The following is a 22,568-nucleotide window of genomic DNA, read 5'->3' on the forward strand; positions in this document are numbered from 1 at the left end:
TAACCTTAGTTACATCTGTAAGTTCTTTTTGGTGTATAATGGCGGGATCTCAGGTATTAGGCTGTGACAGTTATTCTACTCACATGAGATAGAAAGTTGGGGTCAACAAAAGATACTCTCTCCTCCACTTGTTTTCTCAACAAAGTAGGCCAGTCAGGAACTTTTTGATAAACACCAATGTCTAATTGAACCACTTATTTTGATTTGACAAAAGGCAAGGCATCCTCTTGATTCCTGCAACTGTTTCTATACTAATACAAAGCCTAATAGAAAGACTGTGAAATTTGAAAGGCCAGACTTTGTCTTCATCTCTTAGATGGGCTAATGATAAAGTACTTAAAACATTGCAAAATACTTAGTGACTGCTAGCTAATAGTCATAATGATAGGATGGCATATTTATAGGCTTTTCCACAAGTAAGGAGAGGCTGTGAATGGACCAAAAACAATCAAGAGTTGGGTTCCTACCAGTCTATGTTAGCCTGATATACATTAATGCATTGCTTGGATATTTTCTATTAGATAATAAAATATTTGTTTTGAAAAGGGAAATATATACATCCTTTTTTCATCTTGGGCTTTAAACCCAGAGCCTCAAATATTCTAAGCATGTGTTATACTACTAAGCTAAACACTTAGTAGTGTATAAGTTTATTTTTAGCAATTTAGCTTAAAAGAAATTGTGTTTAATCATAAAAGGTGGTGTCTGGGTTAGGTATCATCTGGTGCCTATCATATAGCCCATGAACCAAGAGTGAATTTTAGTGATAAACATTTGAAATTGGTCTGATGATGGTAAGTTGAATCACAGTTAATCAAAACAATATTCCACCTCAAAAGAATTTTCATTTTCATGAATAAAAATTATACTTATTGATCATATTTGAATTTCATCAATTGTTACTTGTGGAAAGTTTGGTCTTTCATAATTATATAATATCTCAGTTTTGCTTCGTCATCCGTAAAGCCTGAAGGTTTTACACTATTTTTTTACAGAAAAAAACTCTATATTCTGATCTAAGTAGTCTATGTATTCAATATAAGGGTGTAGACTATTCAGAACTATAAGGAATCCTAACATCTAATACAATACCTTCACTTTAATTCATTATTGTTGTTATTATTATTGTGATTATGATGGTGGTGATGATGATGGTGTGTGTGTGTGATGGTAAGTACATGTGTGCACATTCTATGATGCACAGGGAGCGGTCAGAGGACAACTTTCAGAAGTGAGTTTTCTACTGTGGGCTCAAAGGGATTCAATTCAAGTCACCAGAATTGCATGGCAAATACTTTACCTGCTGAGTCATCTTGCCAGTCCAGTAAATTCACTTTATAGCTACAACAAAAACCCCAAAAGGCTGGTGACCCATCCTACAAAACTCAGCTAGTTATAGAGGTAGTTCAGGCATTTGCAACTTAAATCAGTAAACTTTTTGCTGGAGCAGTTAGACACTCTAGTAGCATGGTGTTATTCATTTATTTTTAAATGGATTTCTGGATTATTACCAATCTAAAACGGTTTCATGGACAGGTCAGGAATGATGTGGGCTAGAGAGGTAGCTGGGTCATGTGGACAGAACCTAGCAAACATTGCTTGCTGCTGTGTTTCCGTCTTCTGAGGGAGCACCTTTGATTGTAGAACTGGTTAAAGTTTTCCAGATGCACTCATGTTGTTTCTTGTTTCTTGTTGTTGTTAATGAAAAGTCAGGCATGCTAATATTCTTTTCTTAAGTTATATTTACTTTTATTTTATGTATATAGGTGTTTTGCCTGGATGTATGTCTGTGCACCATAGATTCTCTGGAACTAGAGTCATAGATGGTTGTTAACTAACTGTCATGTGTATTCTGGGAATTAAACTTTTGTCCTCTGGAAGAACAGCTAGTATGTTTAACCACTGAGCCATCTCTCCAGCCCTGATAATCTTGTCAAACTGTGCTCACACCCTGATAAGATTGTTCATTCAAGAGAGTAGGAACCCTAAATGCGGCAATAATTTTCCCTTATACCAATATCCATGTTATTTATGGTTACTGTTTTCCTATCTGGATAATGATGGTTACCCTCTGGCATTTGTTTCTCTGCAGGTGGTTTACAAACCCAACCACAGTCAATGCCTTTTACAGTGCATCTACCAACCAGATACGTGAGTACCAGACGGTGGAGGGGGGATTACATTGATCCTGCAGTTTGCTTTTGGTAGATTTGCCATCTTCATAATATTAGTTCTTCCAATCATTCAACATCTTTCCATCTCCTAGTGTTTTCTTCAATTTCTTTAGTGTTTTTAATGTAAGGTACTTGGCATTTCCTTTCTACTTATTACTCCATAAGAAGAATTTTATGTCACCATTGGCTATTAAAACTACAGTAAACATAACCACAGTGAGGTTTTTCATTAAAAGGAACACATTTTTTTCCTATCATAACTTTCTTGATTATCTTCTCCACACTATCCTAGCATTGGTGGGAAAATGTCAGTTAACTGGGGGCAATTTTTATGAAAAATAAAGCTTTAATATGCTTTGATTAACCCTAGGATGTAATGTCTTTAGGATGTTCATTTCCATGTATTGGATATGTATAATTATGCTGCCTTGGTTAACTTTAAATGTCAGCTTACAGCTTTGAGTCATCTGAGAGGATAGCCCCCATTGAGGAATTTTATATGTATATGAAAGAGAATGAGAGCAAGAGAAGAAGCCAGAAAGAAGAAGGAGGAGGAGGAGGAGAAAGAGGAGGAGGAGGAAGAGAGAGAGAGAGGGGGGGAGAGGGAGAGAAAGAGAGAGAGAGAGGGGAGAGAGAGAGAGAGAGAGAGAGAGAGAGAGAGAGAGAGAGAGAGAGAGAGAGAGAGAGAGAGAGAGAGAGACCCAGCCCAGCCAAGCCCAGTCCACTGTGGGCAGCACCATTCCTAGGCAGGTTATCTTGAACACCACAAGAAAATAGTCTTTGAGCCTTCAAGTCAGCTAGCAAGCAGCATCTTCCATGGTCCCTGCTGTACTTCATTAGCTGTGAAGTGAGCTCCTCTGTCAGAGGTAATCCTGTGTGGAATGTCAAGCAAACCTACCTTCAAGTTCTGCCTTGCCTTTCTTCAATGATGGACTATGGTTCGGAAATGTAAATCAAATGTTCCCCCATCCAAAGTTGCTTTTGATAAAAGTGTTTATCACAGGATTCGAGCTAGAACAAGTGCTATGATACATTTTTAAAATTGTCAAAGTTCAGTATGGCTAGAATTAAAAAAAAAAATCTGACTGCATCCAGCACTGGTATTAAAGAGCCTGCCACTGGTAGAAACATAAATTAGGCCACTCCCATTGCAAGGCAAGTTGACAATATGTAGAAAAGCCAGAGACATACCTGCATATCTGTAACCATCATCTGCATGCCCCATCTATCCTAGGATTTTAATTCCTAGTGTCTTTTTTGCACCATCAACAAAAAATACCACGGGGGAACTTGTTGGGAGTATAACTTCTCAGGCTTTAGCTGATACACCAACTTTGGATGTGGCACTCAGAAACTGGTTTTAATAAACCTTTCAATTTCCAATTGTTTCTACTGAACACTAACATTTGAGAAACTTTCCCCATAGAACAAAAGCAAGGCAAAAAGAAGCCCATGTGAGAATTCATGGGACAAAGTACTGATGATAGCAGGGAAGGCAACTAGCTTATGTGTCCCTGGTTCATGGAAATAAAAGAATGTGGCAAATTCATCCAAAGGAATAGCATACAAAAGTGCAAGTTAGATGGTCTGTTATGATACCTATTAATATAGATTTCTGTAATAAATAGGTTGTTCGGGAAATTGGCAACTTGAGAAAATATATGGACTATGATACCACATTAATAAAATTGAAAATTATAGGTTGTTTACAGTCATATCAATTTGTAGTAAAAGGCATTCATGATAAGGGCAGACATCAAATTCAGATTGGTGGTGTGATGTCTTGTAGGGAGAGCTGGCTGTTCCAGGTTCAACTGTAGTTTTCCTTAATGTTCTCTACCTCTCCATGATGCCTGAGTCTTAGGGCCCAGTCCTGATTCATGTTCTGTTTGTTCCTGTTCTCCATCTTTGTTCACTCCTCTAGTGATCACATCTAATCTTGTGGCTTCAATAGCATTTCTACACTGGTGAACACAGGATAGAATTTGTAAGATTCACCATGTTCTTATGACTACCAGTCTCCTCATTGGATGAAAGAAAGAGCCTTCTCACTGACCTTCCTGTTTCTGCCCTCATCTCCTCTATACTGTTCTGTTTGTGTTTATATCCTATCAGCCTGGTCTTCAAATCATTCTATCCATATTTCATCTCACTGAACTTAAGAACTGCTTTCAATGACCAATAAGCCTGCCCCCCCTTTTTTTGTAAGGTCTCATGAAACGCCTGCTAGCCTCAAACTATCTATGTAGTAGAGGATTGGCCTTGAACTTTTGATGCTTCTGCCTCCACCTCCTACCTTCAGGGATTACATGTGTATATGCAGTTGAAGGATTGCGGGTACTACTAGAGTCGCCCTCTTGTGGTTACTGTTGGAAATGGTAATCCTCAGGATTGGTCTTGAGAGTCACGAGCAAAAGGAAACCAAGCAGATGGTGCTAATTTTTTTTTATTTCTACATGAATTAATATAACCAAAGATGTTGTTAAATATTTTGAGTGTCACTTCTTCATATGTAAATAGTCACTATGCTAAAAATGCTGTTACTTTCTTAAGGCCCAAAGTTCCAAGTTGTGAACCAAGCTGCATATGTTACACAGAGACTTTGAGATTTTGTTTTGAGATCTCATGTACAATTAAAATTTGTAGTATTTATCTAAATGCATCATATGCAAAATGTCTGTCGAACAATAGAGTACTGATTGGATTATTCATTATATTAGTTTTACCAACATTTTTATTTATGTGTGTGTAGGCATGCCATGGAATATATGGTAGGAGGACAGTTTGTAGGAGTCAGTTCCCTCTTTCCAATTTGTGAGGATTGAACTCAAGTTATGTCTTGGTAGCAAGCACCTTTATCCACTGAGCCACCTCACTGACTCAGACTGTTTACTTTGATAGAATATTTTTATTGAAGAAACTTGTATTACTTAGCTACATATCCCCCAGATAAATTTATATACCCACCATAAGAGAAGCAGAAAGGCAAGGTCTTCCTTTTCTTTTCTTTTTATTTTTTTTATCGGTTATTTTATTTATTTACATTTCAAATGTTATCCCCTTCCCAGTTTACCCTCCACCAACCACCTACCCCTCCCCCTTCTTCTATGAGGGTGTGCACCCACCCACCACCCACTACTGCCTCAGGGCCCTAGCATTCCCTTATGCTGGGGCAATGGAACTCTCCTCTCATTGATACCAGAGAAGGTCATCCTCTGCTACATATGTTGCTGGAGCCATGGGTCCCTGGGTGTGTTTTTATGAGACTCGTTTATCCAGAGAATTTCTGATTGTTCAGGTGCTTAAGGTTACATTGCTGAAGGTCTTTTCTATTTTTCATTCATAGCAGACAAGGGAAGTTGAGGTGCAATTCTTTCTTTGGAAGCTCGTGATTTCCCTTTGACATAATCTCTATGTCGGTTTGGTGGGGTTCTGGTCTCTTGATGTTGTTGTGAGAACAGAAGCCCAGGTGCTGCGGGGGTGTCTTAGAGAGGAACAAATTGGGCCACCCTGGTCAGGAGAACTTCAGAAGGAAGTGAGCTTAGCCTAAAGGATGAGTGGTTGTTCATCTGGCAGAGCAGCCCCAGAGGAATTGTGGGTCTATTCTGTATGTCCTGTGAAGAATCTCCTTGTAGCTCAAAAATGTTCCGGTTCCTTTGTCAGAAGTTGTACTTCTACTTCTGTAGCTATTTCTGTCTGTCTGTCTGTCTGTCTGTCTGTCTGTCTGTCTGTCTCATTCTGTTTCTCTGTTTCTTCCTCCCTGTCTTTCTGTCTCTATCTCTCTATCTCTGTCTCCCTCTCTGTCTCTGTGTTTCTGTCTCTCTCCTCCCACTTTTCTCATAGCTACAAGGTTCAAACTTTCCTGAGAATCCAAAACAATGTCCAAATACTCATTTTTCTGCTTGACCAAGTAGAAATAAAAGGCAGCTGATGCCCACTGAAGTAGAAAGATGGGAAAATGTCCTCAGAGTAAAGTGACACCAGCCCTGGCTGGGATCTTTCATCTTTCCTTTCCATTTAGGGTCAGCTTGCTGGGTGTGCCAGACACCCCCAAATGTATCTTTTGTCCCTTTGTGGCTGCCATATTATTACAGAACATGGGCATTCACAGCTGGTGATCTAAGTCAGGATCAGCCAGTAGTACATAATAAGTCTACTAAAAGAGCCGTATTACTAGTGATGAGCAGGAAAAAAGATTTATTTAATATGGCAACATTGGGAAGAGAGACAGTTAGGTCAATGAACTCCCTGCAAGTCTGTCTTCAGAATTCTGAAGTGACATTAAAACATAATAGGATTTTATTATTATTATTATTATTATTATTATTATTATTATTATTATACAATATTCGGCTCATTCTAAAGAATGTGCCATGCCGGTTTGTGTTAAGTTAGAAAGTATATAAGAGGATGGAACATCAACATGTGCCATTAAAGTGTGACTCAGTGAACAGCTGAAACCATACCAGTGCCATCTGAGCTGCCCGTCTGCTTTCTGTCCTACACTCCCCATCACCACAGAGGTAACCAACATACTGCTTTTTAAATTTATCTTTTTTGGCAGGGGCAGGAAGGTTCACCATGTAACTCTGACTGGCTTAGTACTTGTTACACAGACTGTGCTAGCCTAGAACTCATAGAGATTCCCTACCCCCTCTCTAATACTAGGATAAAAAGTATACTACTGTGCTTGGCTATATTTGTCTTCTAAAAACTAAAATGTTAAAACTTATGCAGGCACCATTAATGGTACTGTTTTCAACATAATAAAAATTTATCATACTGTAGATAGTCTTTAGAATTGTGGTTTTTCAATCAACATCATTATTTTTAAACTTTGTTTCATGCATTTGAGCGTCTTAATTAGAAGTGTGTCTATGGCCCCATTCTTGACTGGCACCTGCAAAAGCCAGTAAAGGGCATCTGATCTCCTGGTATTAGAGTTACAGATAGTTGAGTTGTGAGCTGCCATTTGGATGCTGGGAGTCTAGACCTGGATCCTCTAGAAGAGCAGTCAGTACTTTTAACTACTGAGCTATTTCTCTAGTCCCATTATTTTTAAGGTATATATAGAACACGTGGTAGCATGCATCTTTTTAATTTTACTATACACTGCTGTATAGTATTCACTTGTCTGACCATACACCCATATTTTCTCCTATTGAGCACCCTTTCCATCTTCCACCCTTACAGATATTCACTCCTAGAAAGGGGGCTTCTCTGGGTAGCCTTCTGCATTGTCTTCTGTAGTCAGTCAGGGTGATATTCCTCAGGGTGGAACTCCTTGTGGGGAGAATACACAAGTTGTCTAGTAGGTATCACCAGATGCTTTTTAAAGTGGGTGTTCTAAATTCCAACAGTGTTTCTTTTGTTCTTCACTTTCATCAACTCTTGGTATTTATAGACTTAATTGTCACCAGTCTAGTGAGTGTAAAAGGTCAGCTCTTATGCAAGAAAAGGGTGATGAGATTGTCTCTTCACTGGTGTTTCCATTTCTTTCAAATGTCACTAAAGGCTTACTGCTCCTTTGGGGAATTAAGTGTATCTAACAATAGTTCTGTCTCCAGGGTTTCCCAGTGCTGTGCCTTTTTCATGTCTGAGAAGGGCTGACCCTTTCAGAACTTTTCTGAGGAAATAGCCATTTCAGGGTAACCCAGTGGGTTCTAGAAAGCTCATGGGCAGAGGGGTTTTAAAATGAACAATTTGAAGCAGTATTTTAATTAAGAGATTCAAGCTGTTTCTATTTTCCTAATGACCAGTGCTTGCTCTCATTGTAAATTACATTACCAGGCAAGATGACAACGAATCCTTTGGGTGACTTTTCCCCCCTCTTTCATTTTTGATTTTCTGGACTACAAATTAAGACAGGTGGAATTTCTTCTTACACATCTCCCCATTGGGTTTCCTAGGACTCCCCCAGCCCCTCCCAACTGCCTCCTCTGTGCTTCACTGAAGAAGTGAAAAATTGAGGTGATTTTCTAAAATGAACATCTTTATTGATTAGGGGCTAATTCTGACAGCATGTGGCCATCTGTTTAATTGGGTTCCACATCTACGATGTAACTATACTTAGTAACGTGATTTATGAGAATTTCCTTCATGTCTCATTATCATTTTCTGATTTATGCCGCTAAGTCTGCTGCTACATGCAGTAAAGACTTGAGTAGAAAACAGGAAAAGCTATAGACTTGTTATTCTTTTCCAACCCATGCTTTTGTGCAGAATACTGAGGTTGGTGCCATCTTTTGATGTTCAGTTATTTTTGCAGAGCAGTTGAAGCTTATTTTCTGCCCTTGTCAAGGTGAGTATCCATGTCTTCAGACAGGGAGTGTAGTGTGAAGTTTTAGTGATTTCAATCTGTTGCATTGGGCATTGCAGTAAAGAGCTGTCACCAGTCTTAATTACATTTCAATTGGTAGTTCAGTTAAATGGAAGAGCAAGGAGCCGAGAGAGCATGAGCACCCCAGCCTGTGCTTTCCTAACTTTGTGACAATTGCTAAACTTGTCATCGCACTTTTTAAAGGGACAAAGTAAAAGCCTAAGTGGGAGAGCTTGAGTATAATTATGTGGTGTGATGGAGTTAGCCTTTCTGGTCCTTACTGTCCTGTTTGCTGCATGATAGATAGCCTGTAGAGTGTGCAGGAAGTGTTTCAGAGAATAGATTTGTAAACTGCCAACACATGGCTGATAACACAACTTGTATTTCTCAAACTAGTATGTCAGACAGCCCTTGGATAGACCATAATGGCCACAAACAGAAGAATAGGTTAATACATCATGCTTTAGTTGTGCAACTGATTGCTGCCCAGACAGCAATGCAGAAGAAAATGCCATAGTATGAGTAGTGTCTATTTGCCAGTGACTTAATTTTGAATGAAAGAAGCTAGGCACAAGAAGTAAACTATTTCATTCCATGTGTAAAAAAATCAGGAGCAGGAAAATTCATCCATATGATAGAAGTTAAAATAGTAACAATCTTTCTTGGGGGTTATTGACTGAGGAAGTACAAAAGATAGTCTCTATCTTAACCTGACCAGTGGCTGTATGGGTGATGTATGTTACAGCTTGTCCCTTGGCTGAGCAGTGGTTATAGCTCAGTGTCAAGATGCTTACCTAGCATGTGTGAGGCTCTGAGTTCCATTCTCAGCATCACAAACAAAATATTTTGCCTTTACTCTATGTAAGTAATGCCTTGATATAAGTAGCAATATCTTCTCCTTTCCTCCATAAAGGTATTTGGCATAGCACTTAGTAGAAACAGATATCTTGGCTTTCTAATAGGTTGCCTAAGGCCAAGTCTTCAGAGGGATGGATCGGGAAAACATGTTCTGTACATTATGAGAACACAAATGTTTTCAAATGTGCCACACAGCCTCAACTTCTGAACTCTGACATTGTAGCTACAGATAATCTATAAGCTAAGTGAGCTTCAATCAAACTTTATTTACAGAACAGACAGCATGTTAGATCAATGCATAGGCTGTAGTTGTACTAAAGCCTATGTGAAGATTGGCTTCTGGCTGCTACCAAGGCAACTCTGATCTAGCTTCTATGAGTTTTTGAATCTAGACATGTGGTAGTAGTGTCTGGAAGAGTGAGCAGCTCATATCCAATTTTTATTTCTAGAAATATGGGTTGGTCTTTAGAATAAAGCTTGTTAAATGTGTTCATGTCACTGTGAATTTGTTATATGCCTCATTCCAGTATTAAGTTTTTATATTTGTATAGCCAAAATCATATTAAACAATTATTTTAAGCAAATACAATCTTGGCTTGAAAACAAGTCTGGCCTGAGGGCTAAACCTAACAGGTTTATTATATTTACTGTTATACCCAAGAGATTTTGTTGTCCCAGTTTAATTACTGATGTTGAGTTAAAGAAGATAATAAGCCTTTGTCCAGAGGCTGGGTTTATACTGACATTTAACCATAGAGTTAATCCTGAAATCAAACATAAATGCGTTATCCTGTTAAGGACATAAGTATTTCAAACTGGGAGAAGTTCTCATTCTTTGTTACATCTGCTGAAAACTATAGAATGTAAGCCAAGTTAGTGAGGATTCATCCATGGCTTCTACTGGGATTTAATGGAACTAAAGCCTTGAATTAATTTAATGTTCCATTTGGGGACATGAGGAAACAAGGCAAACATCCAGAATTTAGGAACAATGTTCCATAATTACATGGCGCTATTGAGATATATAAGGGATTAGCACAAATTTCTCATTATCCAGAACACAACTTATCTATTTCTTGTATATTTAAATGTGTTGCGATACCATGGAACAGTAAAAGAGTTCTGACATTGAAAAAACTTAATTAATCAGTATTAAATATGTAATACGTCTGAGGTGTTTCTGACCGTGTTTGTTATGTTGTATTGCTGTTACAGAAATGTAACATATTAGCTATGTAAAAGAAACATTTTTACTGTCTTCCTATTTGCATTCTTAAGTATATATTGAGTTAGCATATCTTTGGATTGTGTTGTGTACTGTAATGTCTGAGTTTTAAAAAAATGCTCTTTGAAGTACTGACCCAGTGGTACAATGGATAATGTGTTTGACCATAGATCAGAAGATTCTAAAAATTGCTCTTCAAGGGGCTGAGAAGGTGGATAAATCTGAAAAGTGCCTACTGTGCAGGCATCATGATCTTATTTCAGATCATCAGTACCCATGTAAAACTTGGACATGGGAACACATGTCTATAATCCCACTTCTAAGGATGGTGGGTTGAGATTGAACCCACTAAATCTTAATTTCCAGCCAGACTAGCCTACTTGATGGGCCCTAGGTTCAATGAGAAACTCAGTCACAAAAATTAAACGGGAAAGCAATCTATGAAGATCCCAAGTGTCAAACTCCATATGTGCACTTCAACACATGGGCACACAGATGTATAAATACATGCATAGAACACACACACATTTGTCTTTCTGAATGACTGGCTTGAGTTGTATCGAAAATCAGCATATGTATTTTGACTTAGGATTAGAGTAGAATCCCTAATAATTTTTTAAATGGCCCTGAGCATATATCCAGAATTTTGTAGTGTTTGTTTATACAAAATGGCAGTCTCAACATTGATAAGTATATAAATATGGAGAGATGGCACAGTAGTTAAAAACCATTGCTGTACTTGCAGAAGACCCAGGGTTAGTTGCCAACACTCAATGTAGGTAACTCGTAGCCACCTGATTTGTATGTTATGTATGAAGGGGATCTGGTGTCTCTTCAGGCATCCACAGGCACCTACATGCCTATGGCGCACTGACATATACACATACACAAAAATGGAATATATTTTACAAACCAGTTCAAAATTCTGAAAAATGCTGAAAATGTATTTTTTCTTTTTTAATGCCCCCATTAACATTATTTATTTATTTATTTATAATGTATATTTTATTTATTTACATTTCAAATGTTATCTCCTGTCCCAGTTCCCCTTCCACAAACCCCCTATACCACCCCCTCCCCCTGCTTCTGTGAGGGTGTGCTTCTCTGTGCAAGAGTCTTCTCTCTCATCACTGAATCCAAACCAGGAAATAGCTTATCTATACAGAGCTTAGTTGATTCCAGATTCTCTTAGTTGATTCCAGATCCAATCAAGCTGACAACCAAGAGTAACTATCACAGCGGGTCTGGGAGTGTAGCCCAGTTTATTGATACTTTCTCAGTCTTTACACTATAGTGTTCAATACTGGATAAGAAATGTGAGAATTATATGAGTTACACATGTATGTATATACCAAGATATCATCATTTGAAATATATATATATATATATATACATATATATATATATATATTCATTCACAAATTCTACTAGTGATGACTTCTTTCTGTTTTGATATGGCAAGACTATAGGATGTGAGATGAGGAGGTAGGTATCATAAGGTTAGGTAGGATCCATGTCCTACTGATCACATCTCCATTAAAGCATTGTGAAAACGAAGGCACTTCATTTTTCTGAACCATAAGCATGCAGCTCACCACAAGCCCTATATTTAAGTCCATGATTTTCTTGATCCTTTAGCATTGCCTAAGGAGGAATTGAAGATAGATTACTTGACAGACAGATGCTGCAAGATGTCTTATAAAGAATACTGAAGTGTATTCCCCAGAAAGTGATTGTTTCACAAAAATTTACAATGAGATTTGCAAAGTTTATTGAGACAGATGAAGTTAAGTCATGGACAAACTTGCAATAGTTTGTAAAATTGACAGATGGCATGCTTAAAAAGCACCTGCTATAAGCATTTTAAGATAGGCCTGACCTGGGCGACAGCTAAGAACAATGCTCTGTGAAGTCTTCATGAGTAAACAAAAGCATCCTTAACTGGTAAGCCCCTGGTCTCCTAGAATCCAGTGAATTAGAATTAGTGAGTGAGACTTGGGACTGATGCTTGCATGGTTTCAGTCTTCTGTCTGTGAGGTATTTGTGAATGTTGTTTCTGTTGTAGTGGACTGGGCATATTTACTGCAGGGTTGGTAATAGAAAGCATGAAATGGTTGTTAGGATTGATCTGATTTGAAAGAAGGTGTGAGTGGGGCACTGGCTGAGAACTACTTGACTGTTGAACTAAACGGTGAGCCCCAAGATCCTGGAATACAACAGTGGTAGACAGGAAGACAGGATCAGTCTTACTAATCTGTCTTGATGCTCCCAATCTCACTTGTTCCCCAGCTTAAATAAATCTTTTACAGTTTTCTTTTACTTTGTAAAAGTGAAATACCATTTAATGCAGCAACTCTTCCACTTCTTGGAATATACCCTAAAGAAAGTCACAGAATTGAAAGAAAATTATTAGCCACCAAAGAGGTGTGTGTCCCCGTGTTTGTTTTGTAATGGTGCAGCTTGAATCTAGGAACTCACACAGTAAGGAAGAATGTGGACACTAAGATATATCCCTGGTCCTGTTTTCTTTTTCCAATTTAGGTCTCCATTATCAGCAGGTACACATATTGACGAGTTTGCATCCTAAAGAATGGTATTGGAAGAGACTAAATATAACTAATATAGTGGAATTATAGTCATGTGTTCATTGATAAAATCATTATCAAATGAACAAATATAGCTTCAGTGAAACACACAGGCATTCATTAGTATATATTTACCTAATATGTTCCCATGATTAGGCTGAGCACCACTGATGTTTCATTGTTTAATGCTCAGGGTAGCAATTGTTTGAATGAAAGGACCAAATAGAGCTTCATACTTGTGTGGAGGTAGAGATTAGTGTTTTTTCTATTTCAGAATTTGAACTTCTCGAAGTGTTTATTGGAGACCAGTAACATCATTACTACTTGTGACAGACAAATGGGCACTGTTTGGCTCCTTTTTTTTTTTTTTAACTCAATATTGAACTCTGGTGGTATGTACTAGCACTTTGGATCTTAGTAAGATTTTAATCACCAAATGTCTTTGAAAGATGCTGAATGTTGAGAACTATTGAACCATTGAAATGCTGCCAATACAAAAAAAAAGTTAGACTTAGTGGGTAAAAGCAGTGCTTTTAATTTCATCTCATTTTTTCTGGGCCCATTCCAGCTTTCCTACTGAAAAAATACTATGTTCTAAGTATCTCTGTAGTCCTGGGAAAATAGGGATGCTTGATAACTCTGGTAAAGGGGAGAGATTGTGTTTGTTGTGGCATAAAGGTAATTATGGAAGAAATAGAATAGAATGGTCATCAAAGAAAGATACAAGATGGAGGGCAGATTTCAGAAGCTGCTTTCTGCTTGTCTGCTCTGGGCTGCTAGATCTGGTGGCAGGAGGTTACCTGCAGGAAGCCAGCAGATGGCTAAGACATCTTGCTGAATCCCTTGACAGGAATCACAGCTGTCAGAGTGCAATACTTTCTGGAAATAGGAGGTTTGGCATGCACCAAAATATTGCAAGATGCCAACTTGGATAAAAAACTATTAATCTTAGCAGGAGTGACAATGAAATCCTTTTATAACAACAACAACAAAACACATAACCAAAAGTGCTTTGTAATTGCAGCAATTTTCATGTCTCAACTCATGTCCCCTACCCCTAATTTCTAGAAGAATGCTATCCAGGCTATCCTATTGCTAGAACTAATTCTGAATACTCATTCCCTTTAGCATTCTTCCTGGAACTTTTAAGGTAGTTACAATTAAATGTATATTTGTTCTTTACTATAATCAGATTTATTTTTAGGTCATATAAAGATTAACATTAGAGACTATCATCTGAAGAAAGTCCAAGTAAAAATATTGTATCACAAATGCATGATAATGATAGCTGGAGTGAATGGAATAAACCAGGAGGGCTGAGCTATGGATCAGTTAGCTTAAAAATGATCAAATATTTGCTTTTTCTATGACCAAGTACAAGTGGACAACATGATAGATATTGAATGCCTGTAAATTTGGGTAGGGAATCTCTTTTGTTTGAAATTCTCATTTGCAGTTGGGGTTAAGATTATTCTGTCAGCTTGTGTATCTCAGTAACCTGAATGGTTGGTTGAAATGCAGAAGTCCACTCCCAGTGTTCTTGACTCAGAAAGTTTTGGTTGGGAGATCAATGTTTGCATCTCTCACAAGTACCTAAAAGATGCTGATATTGCTGGTCAGAAGACCACACTTGGAGAACAAGTTTCCTAACATTTTCTGCCTCAAAGACCAATTAATTTTTTCAATCAGCCATATATTCTACTCATTAGTATAGATGTTTATATAAATAATCCCCCTCCAAATTCTTCTGCATGTCTTTTGTGAAACCTGTATTTTTTCCTCTGTTAAGCTAAAAAAATTACTTTAGAAATGGTAGAATAGGCCCCACACCTTTCTTTAAGTCTTGATAGATGTGATTGTTCAGTAACATTCTCTTATTCTCTAGACTATAGGTACTTTGATGATGTATGATATTTGTACATTTAGAACTTACCCAGGTGGCTTGGAATATCACAGGGACTCAGTAAATATTGGTAACCAGTAGTTTCATCTTCATGACAAAATCCAATGACTGTGATCATTTTAATGATGTATTTAAATATACTAACAATTCTGAATATGAATCATAACCTATATCCACTAGTGAGTTAAAGCACAAGAAGCTATTGCACAGGATAAAATAAAACATATAAGGAGATTTAAACTACAAATGAAATTTAATAAGAAACATGACTTCCTCACTAAAATGATAGATCAGCAACAACTTTGAAGTATTGATTTATGTAGATTCATCTGGTAATATGAGACTAACAAATAAGACTTGAAAATAACTGTCATAATATATATTAGAATAAAGCCTTATTTACACATCAAGAACTCCATGCAAAAGCAAAATATTGTATTATTTGGGAAAAAAGCAATACTGCAATAGAACATCATAAGGGCATCATCAGTCCTTTAGCAGCAAATATTACCAACATCCACACATGGTTAAAAACCCAAAGAAACATATACTTAATCATTGGGGAAAGCCAAGTATATCTCTATATAAAGCAGTATGCAAACCTTTGATTCAGTGTTTGACTTTGTATACCAGTCTACATATTCTCAAGCCCAATGAACTCTCTCCTTTTGAGTTTGTCCTATTTACCTCTTCTGTGGGACTGACCTTTGCATCTGGTAGTGTTATTTCTGCCTTGTTGGTATCTGGAAGAATCCTAACTAAATAATTTAATAACACTAATTCCTTCTCTAGAGTCAGAAGGGATATTGTATGAAATGGTTCTGAGTCTAGATAAGTTTTAGTTGCCTTGTCTTTTGTTGGTAAATTTTGGTAAAATTTGACAAGAGTACAGGAAAAAAAATATGTAGGCTGGGCTTCAAACACTGAAGTCTCAGGCCTTCCATTTTGTTTAGTATCATTAAACACAGAAACAAAAGGAAAAGATGTGTGATTTCTACTCGAAGATGTCCTAAAAAGCAATAGCATTGTGCCAATCTGAGAATGTAAAACATCTGAATAAGAGAAGCCTTTGGAAAGTATTGTTTCCCTATTTGCTATATGATAATGAACCTAAATTGTGTATTGTACTTATTGAACTTAAAATATATATTGTAGTTAAAGGGAAACAACAAAGACTATAGGGAAAAGAGATTGATGTTAGTTCAGTCCTCTCAGGTCAAGAGTTTTTGTCTAGATAAAACTAGTCTTCAGTATCAGTATGTGCCACAGACATTAGAAAGTATGTGCCACAGACATTAAAACATTTTAATCCTTTGGTAAGGAGGACCCAGGGGAGACAGTGTGGTAGAACAAAAATAATTTTATGGTCGGTGTTATCATAACATGAGGGACTGTATTAAAGGGTCACAGCATTAGGAATGCTGAGAACCATTGTACTAGAGAAACTGACATTCGAACAAATACCTGAAATAAGGCCTGCAGATAATGGGAGAAAAATAGATCAAAGTTAGACAGAATTGGGTGGAAATAGGGGGAAATTACTACTTTTTATATATCTCTATATAGTGTGAGTTTGTTAGTCCTGAGTATATTATTTGCTTTCTTCATGTCTGAGTGATGGGATAATTTTTTAATTTTATTTTCTTCTTTTTTTTATTCGATATATTTTTTATTTACATTTCAAATAATTTCCCCTTTTCTGGTCCCTCACTCCCTGAAAGTCACATAAGCCCCTTTCCCTCCTTCTATTCTCCCACCTACCCCTTCCCACTTCCCTGTTGTGGTCTTGCCCTATACTGCTACACTGAGTTTTTCCAGAACCAGGGGCCACTCCTCTGTTCTTCTTGTACCTCATTTGATGTGTGGATTATGTTTTGGGTATTCCAGTTTTCCAGGCTAATATCTTCTTTATATGTGCTATACTTTTAAAAAAAATTAGTGATTTTACAATAATAAAACATCTAATGAAGCTCAGAAATATTGAGATATTTAACTTCTCCTGTAAAACTGTAGCTATAGTCAGGCTATGTCTATGAATATAGAAATCAGATTGCTGAACTTGGCAGTAATTACCCACTAAATGTGATCAGTTCTTTGGCAATGAGGCTAGCAATAGGAGCTGTCTACATTCTAAGGTCAACATTTCTCTGAGCTCCAATTAAGTTAGTCAGTCTTTACTGATAGGAGAGTTATAATGAGGAAGCTCAGTTGAAATGAAATGTTGACCCAGGTAGAAAACTAAAAGCAGGTCTCTGAGGCTTTCCAGGGTGCAAATTAGAAAAAGAAAAATTATTACAATAAACAATGAAGTGATTACAGCATAAAGATGCCAATATTTTATTTTTCTAGAGTTGTAGTCAGTCATTGATATTCTATAGCTACAAGGCCTAATTTTTGCTTGAAATAGGAATGGGATTTGTTAGTATTAACAATACAAGAGCAAAACAACACTATACAAGCTTAGCTAACTGTTATTTGATAGCTTTTAGTAAAACACACACTTCCAAAACAGCTAACTTCAGTGAAAACTTTGATTACCTTTGCTTAATCAAAATGTATCCCATTAATGTTCAAAGATTTTTTGGGTAATCAAAATGTAAACCATTAATGTTCAAAGCTCTTTGTGACCACCTACCACCTAGGATACCAATTTTCTCCCAATTTGTATGTATTTGACAGGTACTTATTTTGAGTATATAAAAGAGTTATTAATTAGTATTTATTTATGTTTATCCCTCACTTTATTCCAGTGGCAGTTAATGGAAAATTATTTTCGTGCTAGAATCTTAAAACTGGTCTTTTACATTTTCATTTACAACGTAGCAGTCTTTCGTGTCTTAATTACACACAGTGCAGCATTGAACTTCAGACAACTTTTTGGGCAGTGGTTCCCATAGTGTGGTGGCTAGACTAACACATGCAGTCATAGAGACGGATATTTGAAGACCTATTCCAAGTTAAGCAGTAACTAGTGGGCAAACTAATTAAAAAAGATCTGATGCTTAATCTTCATGACAGTTAAGAACAACTGGCATGTGTGTATCCAGCTATACCATGACACAAAAAGTTATGATTGCAGACTGAGAGATGGCTCAGTGGTTAAGAGCACATCCTGCTCTTGTGGAAGACCAAGTTTCAGGTAGTAGCACCTACGTTGGGCTGCTTACAACTACCTGAAACTCTAGCTCCAGGTGGATCCAATGTATCTTGCCTCCAAGGACTCCTGCACACATATGTACATACCTACCCTCACATATACACACTATTAAAAATAAAAATAAATAAGAAAACGTGTCTTCGACACACTTAAATAAAACGGTGGAGGCCTAATAAAAAGTTAGCATGGTTTTTATGTTTTATAGTGGACAGATATACAAATGCTATGGTAAAAATGACACTCTTCCTTAAATGTTTGCTGGGGCATTTGTTGTTCGGGGAGTTGCTCCTTATAAGTTACTGTGTGGTGGTAGGAGGACAGCTATCTGAAGTTGGTAGTTTTGACATCAGATGTGGTAGGAGTGGCTTGTAAAGCACAAAGTGATTCAAAGTAGTGGATTGTGCTGAGTGAGGGGTATGCATAAGAGCAACTTGTGTACTCACGTATGGCTCAGTAGAGGTGCTTTCTGCTTTGCTCATTGATGGGGGTGTGCATAAGCAAAAATTCAAAACTGGAGCTTTGTTCCAGAGTTTCCCCTCTATATCTGTTGTGTTGGGAGAAATTTGTCTTTTCTTTTATATAAAAGAACACACAGTCTGTTAGTATAGAATTGATACGTATGTGCATGCATGTATCCACACACACACTGCACAGAAACTCTATGGACTGCACCAAATGTCATGTTTCTACTTAGTTTATTATCTCTTAGGGCTTTTCTCATATCATCCCACAGAAATTTAGTCCTTTAAAACACGCTTGCAATAACTTACCCTCCAACCATACTTCTTACAAAATCATTAATTTTTGCCAACCCAGTAGTTAAGTCCCTCTCCCCACCTCTCTTTCTCTCTTACAAACACACACACACACTCTCTCTCTCTCTCTCTCACACACACACACACACACACACACACACACACACGTATGCACACACACACTGTGAGGAATGCTTCTCATAAATATACTAATAAAAACAAAACTTTCGAAGTCTGGAACAAGCAATGAGTGATTCTGCAGTGGGAAAACACTGCAATAAAAGGAGTTGGTGAGAAAACATAACAGATACCTATTGAAAAGGGAGACAGAGTTCCCTTCCCATGTATTTATTTCTCACTTTCACCTTTGCTAATACAACTTATCCACTTTATGAGATAAGATATTGAATTGACCTTGTTGGGATTTCCATCTATCACTCTTGCTAGTTGACATCTCTAAAAATGCAGCTTACACTGTTAATCCATTCACTTCAGCAAAACATGCCTAAGGGCATCAGATTCTTCAGTTTATCACTATTGGGTTTCAAGGCCCTGACAAGCTGAGAAGATATAGCTGATCAGGGTGATGTGATGACTTCAGCACTGGAGTCTGGGGCCCCTAAAAACAGCAAAAGCTGCAGCAGTGGAGGCTTATGCAGGTGTCAGATGTTTTCTGTGACAAGGTTGGCAGTGGACATAACTGCTTCCAGCTGGGCACATTACCAGGCAGGGAAGCCATAATGATTGAATAATTAAATCACAATGGTTTATGACCATTGTTCTTATTAGAAAATATCATTGCTTTGGGGTGATTTATTGTGTGAAATAGGATTTTCGTATAAACACCGTGATTTCCATTTATATGTAATATATTTGCATATATATCTAAATCAGAATGGTTTACTAAAATCAAATCACCAAAAAAAAAAAAAAAAAAAAAACAAGGCTTGGACTGTCAATGTAAAGATGACAAAGATGTTTAAGGAAATGTAGAAATTATGAAGATTAAAGTAACATTGTGCCTTGAAATTCAATCACATAAGTTGTGTTTTTCCTTATCTGAAAGCAGCAGGAAGAGAGAAACATGAACTGGATCTATCTCTGTTTTGCAATTAGGTTTTTGTACCTTGAAATCTCAAAAACTCTGATATTAGTCATAAAAGACATAGAATATGAGAGTCTTATGAAATGAGTACTTCATCTCTAAAATCAAGACTTGCTTTCTTGCCTTTATTTTCCCTCAAAGTGTCCTGAAATGGAGGGGGAGATAGAAAGTTGAGCAGACAGTAGAGGAACATTTTAATTCATAAAAGAACATTCAGTCTCATGGGGCCTAGAGCAGCTGCTCTAGAGCAGACAAGGACATTATGGAAGGTTTCTTTCCCTCTTTCTCTTTCTCCCTTTCCCAGTCTGTCTCCTGTTGCTTTGAACTCCCAGCTGTAATGACTATTAATCACAAATCCCCAGATCAGCTCAGTGTACAAAATTTAGTGGTGATTTGGAAGATCAAATCCAAGTGTTTCTTGCATTCACCTATATCCAAGGCCTGCTAACTAATTTGTATAGTTCAGTGTCAAATGAAGATGCAAGGCCTTTCATGTAGGAAGAACTGATGCCATCACAAATGCTAACATGGAAAACATCATCTTCACTTTTGAGTCATCAGCAGTGATTTTTGTCTGCTATTTACTGCTGTTCTTTGGAAAACTAAAATTTTTTGTCGCTGCATGAGTTTTTCCTTCTATATTTTTATGCTACAATGCAAGTCTTAAAAGTGAATAAGAATGCTTTGTCTATGGAATTTCTAAAATGGCACACTTTATATTTTGTATCATGTAAATATATATGTAGATTTTTCTTACCAGCAAGGTAGAAATGCTGCACAGAACTAATTTAGCTATTTTTATACTACTGCTTTTACTGCTACTGCTACTACTACTACTACTACTACTACTAGTACTACTTCTACTAATTTTACTTCTTTTTTTGGTATAACAAAAAACCCAGGATAGCAAAAACCATTCTCCACAATAAAAGATCTCTTGGGCGAATTACCTTCTTTGACCTCAAGCTGTACTACAGAGCAATAGTGATAAAAACTGTATGGTATTGGTACAGAGACAGGCAGATAAATCAGAAGTTGGAAAGAACCCAGGTATCCCTCAACAGAAGAGTGGATGCAAAAAAATGTGGTATATATACACAATGGAGTACTATTCAGCCATTAGAAACAATGAATTTATGAAATTCTTAGGCAAATGGATGGATCTAAAGAATATCATACTAAGTGAGGTAACCCAGACTCAAAAGGTGAATCATGGTATGCACTCACTAATAAGTGGATATCAACCTAGAAAACTGGAATACCCAAAACATAATCCACACATCAAATGAGGTACAAGAAGAACGGAGGAGTGGCCCCTTGTTCTGGAAAGACTCAGTGAATCAGTATAGAGCAAAATCAGAACAGGGAAGTAGGAAGGGTTGGGGTGGGAAAACGGGGAGGGAAGGGGACTGATGGGACTTTCGGGGAGTGGGGGTCCAGAAAAGGGGAAATCATTTGAAATGTAAATAAATATATCAATAAATTAAAAAAAAAGGAAAAAAAAAGAATTGAAGACCCAGAAATCAACCCACACACCTACGGTCACTTTATATTTGACAAAGGAGCTAAACTATCCAGTGGGAAAAAGACAGCATTTTTAGCAAATGGTGCTGGTTCAACTGGAGGTCAGCATGCAAAAAATGCAAATCGACCCATTCTTATCTTCTTGTACAAAACTCAAGTCCAAGTGAATCAAGGACCTATATGTAAAACCAGATACAGTGAAACTAATAGAGGAGAAAGTGGGGAAGAACCTTGAACACCTGCGCACAGGGGAAAATTTCCTGAATAGAGTAATGGCTTATGCTCTAAGAACAAGAATAGACAAATGGGACCTAATAAAACTGCAAAGCTTCTGTAAGGCAAAGGACACGGTCAGTAGGACAAAACGGCAACTAACAGATTTGGAAAAGATCTTTACTAATCCTACATCTGATAGAGGGCTAATATACAATGTATACAAAGAACTCAAGAAGGTAGACTCCAGAGAGTCAAATAGCCTTTTACTTCTTAATCACCTGTCTACCAACAGTCTGCACCTTTCCCTTAGTGATGAATAAGGAGAGACTAGAAGGTAAAGAAATGATAGATTTCCCTCATTTCCCTTTTGTTCTGTTACCAATTTCAGTTTGAAGGGTTGGGCAATACATGGAAGAATGAAGAGACAGTGAAACAGAGAACTTGAATCATTCTATTTCTTAGAATACTATTAACTTCTTTTAGTAATCTAAGCAAATCCCCGTCAACAGGGAAAGCAGGAACTCTTGGAGCTTTCTCTGACTAGAACTGCTGAGTTCAGAGTAACATGAAACTATGATAGTTGAGCTGTATTTTGTTAGATTCCCCCATGTGTGAACAGCTGTATTTCTGTACTCCTTGGTCAGGATAAGTGCTGAGTGTGCAAAGGGCACCTAGGAACAACTGATGTGCTTATTTTATACATCTCTTCTTTTTACACACATGCTTCATGACCTTCTTTGAACCCAC

At 37.3% G+C, this 22,568-nt stretch overlaps 1 protein-coding gene across 1 annotated transcript in view; it reads left to right on the forward strand.

The window, feature by feature from the left end:
* The window catches only part of Phex (phosphate regulating endopeptidase X-linked), a 240,178-nt gene that overhangs the window by 185,897 nt on the left and 31,713 nt on the right, over window positions 1–22,568 (forward strand). Inside the window, exon 14 of the mRNA XM_052170209.1 lies at window positions 2,093–2,151. Coding sequence (XP_052026169.1) covers window positions 2,093–2,151 — 59 coding nt within the window. The remainder of the gene's footprint in view (window positions 1–2,092; window positions 2,152–22,568) is intronic.

Source organism: Apodemus sylvaticus, chromosome X, assembly GCF_947179515.1.
Source record: "Apodemus sylvaticus chromosome X, mApoSyl1.1, whole genome shotgun sequence".
Taxonomy (NCBI): Eukaryota; Metazoa; Chordata; class Mammalia; order Rodentia; family Muridae; genus Apodemus; species Apodemus sylvaticus.